At 40.5% G+C, this 9,565-nt stretch overlaps 1 protein-coding gene across 1 annotated transcript; it reads right to left on the bottom strand.

The window, feature by feature from the left end:
* Positions 1–432: 432 nt before the first annotated feature.
* LOC134386615 (placenta-specific gene 8 protein) lies at positions 433–4,934 on the bottom strand. The gene is made up of 3 exons (XM_063108831.1): positions 4,817–4,934; positions 2,932–3,056; positions 433–537 (listed from the first exon to the last, which is right to left on the bottom strand). The coding sequence occupies exons 1-3, from the start codon at positions 4,932–4,934 to the stop codon at positions 433–435; spliced, it is 348 nt and encodes a 115-aa protein (XP_062964901.1).
* Positions 4,935–9,565: the final 4,631 nt, after the last annotated feature.

Here is a 9,565-nt window from a genome sequence, read left to right on the forward strand (position 1 = left end):
AATCAATGCAAATATTACACAATATCTAATTTTCATTTGATTTATTGTTTTATAATTATGTTTTTTCCAGTTTCTTTTATTAATTTGCTTGTCTTAGCAAAGGCATGTTTTCTACTTCTTTTGAATCTCACCATGCTCTGGCATTTTACAAGTGGTATGTGCTTCATTAATAGACCAACAAAATTCTGAGAAGTTTAGAAAATTCCCCATTCCTTTATTTACTAAGATATGGCTTTAAAGTATAGAGCAATCTTCTTCATAGGAAGAAATTGAAATAAATCTTTATATTGAGATAGTATTTTGTGAAACTTATGAAATTGTTATTACTGAATTATTGCTTAAAACAATGAATAATTTATAAAGTCCTTAATTATATTTCTAAAAATCTATGGAATCTAGGAAATATGTTGCTTTGACTCACCATCAGTTTTTTTAGAAAGCACGCATGGCTCTCCTTCTGTTGATATCTCTTTTGATTTGGCAAAGAGAACAATAGGGACAGCATAATGTCGTCATATAGTCATCACAAATAGACCCCTGTTTGAAAATATAAAAGAAGTAGAAATGTAAAATTCACCTATTTGGCATTAAGACTTGTGTATTTTCAACCATTTTGAAGAGAAGCAGAAAGCTCTGGTCCTTTGGATTCAGAGTTTGGATGGATACATTTAGGAAAATGTTAATTCACTTTTCCATATAATTCTTATCACTTTTTCTGACATAAAATGTTTTCCTATATTTTATAATTCTAAAATATATAAGAAGATATTCAAACTATCAAGTATGAGGGTAGGTAGCATTAAGAGTTTCAGAAAGTAGAGTCTGAAAATTCTTTTCTCCCACATCCTCTCCCTGTCTCAGAAAGCTACTATAGGATGTGTTCCACCAAAATGAGAGAATAAACCAAGGAAGACGATGATGTGGATATAAGAAACAGGAGTTGAACACAGACCAGAAGCTAATGGAATCTCCAGCATCACGATGAAGGGAGATCCCAGGAGGAGAGCTAAGCACTGGGAATAAAGGGCACCTAGTTCGAAGGGTAGGTCAGGGGGTGATTCTATCAAGAAGATGAAAATAATAGAACATCTGATGTGCTCAATGTGTGGGGAAGAGATTTAGAAAACCTGAGTAGAATTTAGGGTGAAGTACTCATAAGTAAATTTAGGAAAATTACTAATGAAAAAAAAACAGTGTTACTAATACCAGGAAAAACAAAATTTAGAAAAAAAAGCAATCACATTCACTAAATGACTCAACTCTGAAGCTGAATAAAGCAAACATAGGTATCATAATGTAAACACTGCATGTGGAATTAACTGAAAAATTACATGTAACTATATTGGAAGGAGTGGGATGGGGGAGGATGTGTGAATGTGGTGGCAAATGGGGAGAAAACAGAACTAAATTTTCTTTCTATAGGGCAAGGCCATTAGATAATTCCCCAAACTGAAAAGTGAAGAAGTAGTAATACAAGTCTGTGAGTTGGAGATATGGAGGAAAACAACCGAAGAATTGGCTCTGGGAAAGGAGGAGTAGGAAAGAGAAGCTTGGGGACTATTGTTTTTCTTACAAACTTGTAAAATTAGATAATTAAAAAAATGACTTGCTTTAGAGCTTAGATAAATAAAAAAAATAAAGCTGTATTAGAAAAAAGAGAATAGTGGCATTTAATAGGCCAGAAAGTTTGAGCAGTTTTGGGGAAATATGAAGCAGTCAGGATCACGTTGATGTAGAAAGCAAAACAGGACCATGGAACCTGAAACTGAATGCGTTCATGGGCTGGGTGCTAGATGAACCCTGAGCTAGAGACTCTGAGCTCAGAAAGGAGGAAGAACAGGCTGGAGAATGGAAGACAGGGAGGTTAACTGAAGTCTGAGGGATGAGCTAGGCAAGCCAGGTATTTGGTTAAACATTATTCTAGATGTTCCTTGAAGGTATTTTTTTAGATGACATTAACATTCAAATCAGTAGACTTTCAGTAAAGGAGATTACCCTCCATAATATGGGTGGGCCTCATCCAATTACTTGAAGACCTTAACAAAAAAAAAATGACTAACCTACCCTGAGCAAGAAGGAATTCTGCCAGCAGCGCAGACCACCTGTGGACTTGAACTGCAAGTCTTCTCTGGGTCTCTAGCCTGCCAGCCTACGCTGCAAGTTTTGGACTCGCCAGTCTCCACAATTGTGTGACCCAATTCCTTAAAATAAATCCCTTTCTCTCTCATACATACACACACACACACACACACACACACACACACACACACACTCACCCCTATATATACACACACAGGTATACATATGCATTTACATATCTAGAGAGTGACATATATATGTATGACATATATATGTGTATATAAATATACACAATCACACACACACACACACACCTACCCATGCTATTGGTTCTGTTTCTTCAGAGAACTCTGTCTAATACACTCCTCTACTACAGAAAGTGAAGTAGGTGTAACAGAAGGTACATGCACGGAAAGTAAGAATTGAATACTGACTCGCTCTGTACTACTACGGCATATTTTTGCGCAAATCACTCCACCTCTTAAAACTTTAAAATTCTCATCTGGAAAACATTGTGGACCTATCCACTTTATAGGGATGGTGTGAAGATTAAGTGAGGTAACATATGTAATGCACCTGGGGCATAGTAGGTTCTAAATAATTCTCTCCCATTGTATGATATGCATTGCAAATATGAGAGTGATTTGTTTTCTAGGCTTTTCAACAGAAACCTACGGGGAGGTCACATAACCAGAGGATCTGAGGCTACACCTGAATACAAGGCTGCACATGCTAGGAACGTCTTACCAATCAAACTCAGATGAGGACTACCATCACATGGCCTCCACGCATATAACAATTATTTTGAATGTGGTTGCATATTTGAACAGCACAGTATCGTTAGAGACTTACAGGGATGCCATATCGGGTCCGGTAGAGAGTCCTCATTGCCACACTTGTTCCACACAGACAACATTCATTCATGTCAGCTGCAACTTGACACGCAAGGCAGATGAAACAAAACGTGCCACAGAGACCTGCACACGTGAAACCAGGGGTAATTGTTACTCCATAGCTGAAAGTTAGCTCACTTGCACAAATGGCAGCCCAAACTACGGGGCCTTTGCCAGAGGCCGTACTGCCAAGTGCATCTTTCATATTTCTGTTCATTTTTTGCGTCAGCTTCTCCCCCAAATCATTTCAGGAATGACTGCACCTTGGAAAGTACCTTTGTTCTTTTCATAGTACCACCTCCATACATTTATTCATTGATTCACTAAAACCTAGCCATGTTCCACACATTATGCTCAGTACTGACAATGCCCCTGACTGAAGCCTCGTAGGAAAGATGGACACTGGGAGGAGTTCTCCAACAGAAACCTGCTTAAGACATCAAGGGGTCACCGACAGAAGTGTGGCCCACAAGGCCCCGAGTAGGAAATGCTGCTTGAGCTGGATGTTGAAGGATGATTAGGAGCTATAAAGGTGGACGAAAGGGAAATGAGCCTCTCTGAGATAACTTGGCATATCCTGGCAAAGGCTAGTGTTCATTCACTCCAGCTAGTGTGGCTGGAGCCCTGAGATGGGGTGGGGATGTAACTGAAGGGCGAGGCAGGTTGGGGACCAGATGACGGAGAACACTGAAGTGTTTTAGGAGAGAATGATTTCGTCAGATGTACATTTAAGAAAATCTGCCGTGAGGCAATTAAGCTCGTATTAGAACTCGCATATTCATCTAATCGGGTAATAATACTAGGAGTGGGAGAATTTAAATGTTCATCATTACGAAGTTTTACTAATCCCGTCTAATTCTCACTTGGATTTGCAGTGAGATAAATCCTGAGAAGTATCATTCATCACCCCAGGCTACCTAGTAACACAATGAGAGCAAATAAATAAACTCAATTGTTCCATTTTCTATGTAATTTTTCCTTTCTATGCTTCTCAATGGAATCATTAACTTGATGCATCTCAAGATTCATTTTCTCTGGTAAGTTAAAGGTTAATGTATTTTTTCTTCCTTGTGGGAGAATACTATGTAGACTTGAAACAGGAAATAGACTTCAGAGCAAATTTTTTGAAGATGAGTTTGTTTGTTCCTTGGTTGGTATTGAGAAGTAAGCACCTTGACCCTCTGTGCCTCTCCCATCTCACCTCCAAAATTCCCTTCCTCCAAGTTCACTTAGAGAGATCCCACTTAGATCTCAGAAACAGAAAACAGAGTCAGATATTTTCCCCAATGACAAATTAATTGCCTTCAGAATTTTTTATTCTCAGGTGTGTAAAAATCCTAAATGTATAAATTAAGATATTTCTTTGAGCTTATGCGCAAACCATGGATGAAAATAATTACTTATCTACTGGACATAATGTATTATAAAATATTGAGTTTAATTTATATGTAATAAGAACGGTTTTTCGTTTTTTTTGAAAAAAAAAACCTAGTTAAACTTGAAATGTTTTGTTTGTTATATAATAATAATCATTGATTTTTATTAACTGGTAATAATGATTAACTGATAATCATTGGACCAGACCTGTTCATTATTAGAATCAATTAGTTCTTTCACTGTTATCTTAACTCTAGAACTTATTTTAGAGTAAGACTTCTTTGAAGGGATGCAAAAGATTTAACTTACAATCGGTACAGAGCCTTTTTTGTTATAACACATTGCCTGACATTCCGGGTGCCTGAAATAAGTTAGAAATTTTACTACACTATAAACGAGGAATGGGGGAAGGACTTAGTCATTGGCAATTAACCTCAATTACAGGGGCACTTTCCCCATGTACTTACATACTCCACAGTCGCTGAAGCAATCACATACTCCCGTCTGCCAGTTGGAGTTTTGGGGTGCAGGACCAGAACTATATCCAGGTTGAGTCACAACGACCACTGGTGCCTGAGCTTGCATTTTCAATGCAGGGTCTTAAAAGCTGTGGTCTGAGAAGGAAAAAATTGGTGTTGGTAGCCTTGAAGTTGCCCTTGAAAGCCTCTCTGTTGAGGCACTATGCTTCAGTGGCTAGTGATGTAATTTAGATGAAGTTGCTTGTTGATCTTTGAAGAACATAATGTCCCTGTCGCCATCCCTCAGAGGACAGAGGTCCTGAGGGGGAAGGAATTCACTTAACTGGTAAGATGAACACATGCTTGTCATGGGTCAGGGAGCGGAAGAGACTTGTTCATGTACTGTTTTTAGACAGGTACCTGGTATCCACGCGAGACAGGAAAACAAATGACCTATCTGCGATAGTGGTTGGAAGTAGCAAATTATGGAAAACAGATTTCTCTAAATTTGCACCATCCTAAGTTTTCGTGTACCTTCCCCTTCCCCCCCTAGTTCCTTTATTATGCTCCCTCTTATTTCGGACTTGTTTCTGATTAGCAGTCTTCTGCAGTCTTCCTGCATCCAGGCTGTCCTTCAGTTCTAATTTACTGAGAGCCTGTATCCTCTCTCAGTACTGTGGAACGTGAATGAGACCTGGGTGAGAACATCTTTGCCCAAATCCTGGTTTCTGAAACGGTGTGATCTTGGCTTCATCATTGAACTAGTCATTTAACTTTCTATTTATTAATCTGTAACATGGAAACAGACTCTGACCTACCACCTCACACATGCATTCTAAAGAATTTCCCTTTTTTCCTCTATAAAATGCTACAAACTGCTTTCAGAATAGCGGAAACTTATTGTACATTTATTAGGTTTGCCCTTTTGCATACACTAAAGTGGTTTTTATTTCTGCTTGATTTTTAAAAATGTGCCATGTGGCCTTTTACAATAAAATGGGGGGCGGGTCCTTCCGTGGGTTCCACAGAGAACAAGGTTTTGCATGTAAGAAGGTTCTGGGAAGCGAGCAGGGTCACAGCGGGTGGCCTGAGCCGGTCACTGCGGGGCTGCATGCGTTGTGGGTGTGGACGTGCGGAGGAGGATCCACGTCCAAGGGTAGAATCCTCAGGTGGGAACGACGTGAACGTGCGTCGGCGGCCCTCGGTCTCCGGGGACCTCCCAGGGAGGAGAGCCCAGCAGGCGGGAGCCACCTGCCCGCCCCGCGGTGCACGGGCGCTGTGGCCTCCCAGGCGGAGGGGCGGGGCATCTGCTTGGGGGCGGGGAGTCGGGCGGGCGGGCTCCTGCCCTGGTCTGTCTCCGGGTTCTCAGGGCAGCCAGCACCGAGTCCACCCAGGAGACCGTCCGCCGACGCTCGCGCAGTCAGGGCACGGCCGGCTCGGCTGGGTGGTCCTCGCGGGGCGGCTCGGAGCGGGGAGGGTCCGCGGGGACTCGGCGGGAGCCACCGACCCGGCGTCCAGTCTCAACTGTGACCCTGTGCTGGTCTGAGCAACGCTTTGATCGGAAAGCGAGACGGGAGGAACTGTGACCCTGTGCTGGTCTGAGCACTGCCAAGGGAGCCACATGCCTGTCTTCACCTCCAGCGGACGCAACCGCAGCCCTCGACACTCATTCCGTCAACCTCATGAACCCGGAAGTACGGAAGTAGCGGTCGTTTAGTTTTTGTCGCTTACGCCTTTGACAATAAAAATGTTTTAAAAGGGGTCATGCCCCGGTTAGGTCACTCGGGAGAGCATGATGCTGGTAAACACGAAGTCAAGGGTTTGGATCCGCTACCCACCGGCTGCCTTAAATGGATGAATGAATCAACGAATGGAAATGAATGAATGAATGAATACATAAGTTGCTATTGGTATTTTTCCCCCTTGGTCCCTAGCCAATGTCTGGCATGCAAGTGGCATTCGGTAAATGCCAGTTGAATGAGTGAATGAATATCCTTTCCACGATTTCTTTCAGAGGAAAAAAACATGTTCATTTAACTCACTTATTTTTCAAGAAGCCTGCACTGTATAAATATTAAAGTAACAGCAATCTGGCGATTTCAGAATAAAAACTGGCCCGCAATTATCTAATTGGTCTTTCCTTTACCTGTCGTCACTCAGTACATGGCACATGTATTTGTGTTTTCAAATTGGCTGCGTCCAAACTGTCCATATGCTGAGTGCCGTTAGTTTGTATGAAAGGTCACTTCCTCCATCTAGTGGCCTAAACAGTCTTCAGCCCAACAGTCAAAGCTGTTCCCATGTTCTGTTTCTTTCACTACTTTTGACTTCCTCTTTTGAATGTGAAAAATTGTAGAGACCCAGGTGCTTCCGTGAACGTTAGCATCAGGAACTGAAGCAAAATGTGGGTCCACGGGAGGTTTCTAATATTATTGGAAGTTCCTCTCTTGTGGACTTTACCTGCAGTGGGGGAAGGAGGCAGCTCTGCTCAGCCTTGCCCAGCCCTGCCCAGAAAAGCAGTCCTAGAGGGAACTAGCATCCAGGATTTCCATTTGTCACCTTTGGCCTCGTAACTTCTTCCATGGCATTTCTTACTGGAGGTCATACCTCCTTGATATTATAAAACTGAGAGGAGCAAGCAGACTCACTCATAAGCAGCTCTGTGATCATTTCAAAATTTTAGGTGTCTTTTAAGTTGTAACAAAATATAAAGCAGAAACAAATGCAAAATGTCCCAAGTAACTGCAATTCTCTTTGCTTCAACCATTGAGTGTCCAATAGTGTTTAACCTTAGCCATTCAAGGTAAAAGGTCAACAGCAAGTTGAGGGAAAAATACTTCCCTGAATTCTCCTTAGTGATGGGTGATGTTTCTAAGATTTTCTAGGACCTTATGTACAAGCTTGTCTCCTTGGGTCAGTGGAGAACTTACTATGCATAAAATCCTCCTGGAGACCTTGTTTACAATTAGATCCCTGGATGCTCCTCTTACAGACTGTGATTTAGGTGGAATGGGACAGGGTCCAGGAATGTGTAATGAGCACGTGCAGGGCTGCTGCTTTTATGCCACAGGGTGCTATCGTGTAAAGGAGAAAACGACGGCCCTTTTGTTTAGACAGCATGGTGAGCACGTGGGTAGCTTTGCAGAAATTAGAAAAACAGCATCCATTTCTCCAGGCAGAGACAGCCCATGTGAGGCCTCACACATGCCGGAAGGGGCACATCGCCCCTCAGTTGCCCACCCATGACAGTATCTGGCATCCCAGGAGACACCAATGCCAATGCCTTGCAGAGCGCACTTAGCAACTCATGGCCCCTGGCTTTTTCATTTCTCTTCTGTTACTAATAACTACAGAGCCAATTCAATTTAGCAATCATTTATTGAGTATCCGATGTGTGTAATGTCTTTTGCTAGATTTGGTGAGGGCTAAGGAGATGTCTGTAGCTCCCTATCCATGGCCAGCAGCTCTGCCCATCACTGTGTGACCACACAGCTGTTTTGTTTCATGCCATCTTTGATCCCACAAGAGCAGAGAGCATGATGAAAAAGTTGGCAGGGGCAACTTAGAAGAAGGGAAAATGGTGGCAGGAAAAAGTGAAACAAGGTTCTTGGTGGACAAGCTTTGAAGCTGAGACTAAGATGCCTTTCTTTAGAAGGTTCTAAAGAAAATCTTGAAAGTGGTTTTCAAGGTGTCTTTCCATGGAATCATCTCAGTGGCTGGAATACTTGCAGTATTTGGCTCCCATTTTAAACAATCTTAATTTTATCCATTATTCTTAGAACCAACCTTGGACTTTTCTCTCCTGTCTATCTATGAACGCCTGGCTCTTAGAAAGGACAAACCACTCTGTTATTAAAATTAATTAATATTACTAATATATTGTATTACAAAAATTATATGAGGATATTTCAAAAAATTCATGGCAAAATAGAATTAAAAGAGAATATGGATCTTTCCATGGACTTTATGAAGTACCCTGGTGTTAATATTAATGAATATAGTCCATATTGATGAATGCAGACACTATACATATTACTGAAATTTTTCTCTTCTTTCTCCTGTTTATTGATGTTGTTTTGTTTCTTCTGCTTTGATTGAAACATTTTAATTCCATAATCTCTCTTCTCATAAGCTATCAAATGTGAGATATGAAGGATGCCATCTCTCTTTACACATATCAATGAAAGACCAGAATTTAATTTTGAAGCATTCTATTCTGTTTTTCTTACTTTCATAATGAGATTCAAGGATTCTTATAATTAACTAGCAAAATCCCATCTCGTTTCTAAATGTTTTCTTCCTTTTTTCTATTTTTTTGGTTTTTTTATCTAAATATTTTAAATGGATAAAGTAAAATGTTTTCAAAGCACAAGGAAATTAGAGCCGCATAAGTAAACATGCATAGTATTGAAATAAAGAGTTAAATCAATAATCAAATTAGTATATACACATACAATGCATAATATGTATTCTGACGAAAGCAGTGTTTGATGAAGATTCAAGGCTAAGATCTTAAATTACTTTGAAAACCATGGCATCTAGCAAAATGCTTAGCAAATAATTGTTGAATTTGACTAAATTCCTAACTTTAAAGCAATTAGATAAGAAAATATTGGTCTTTCAGCTGAACCTAAAAATGTGACACACTAGGATAAAAACCCAAGAAAATCAAATAACTTCTAAAGAAAACTTTTTTTTTTCTGTGCTATGGTAAGTTTTTAAAGAAGTTCTCAATTTCAAAGTACTTACAGTTAACGT

This window comes from Cynocephalus volans, chromosome 9 (assembly GCF_027409185.1).
Source record: "Cynocephalus volans isolate mCynVol1 chromosome 9, mCynVol1.pri, whole genome shotgun sequence".
In the NCBI taxonomy this organism is placed as follows: Eukaryota; Metazoa; Chordata; class Mammalia; order Dermoptera; family Cynocephalidae; genus Cynocephalus; species Cynocephalus volans.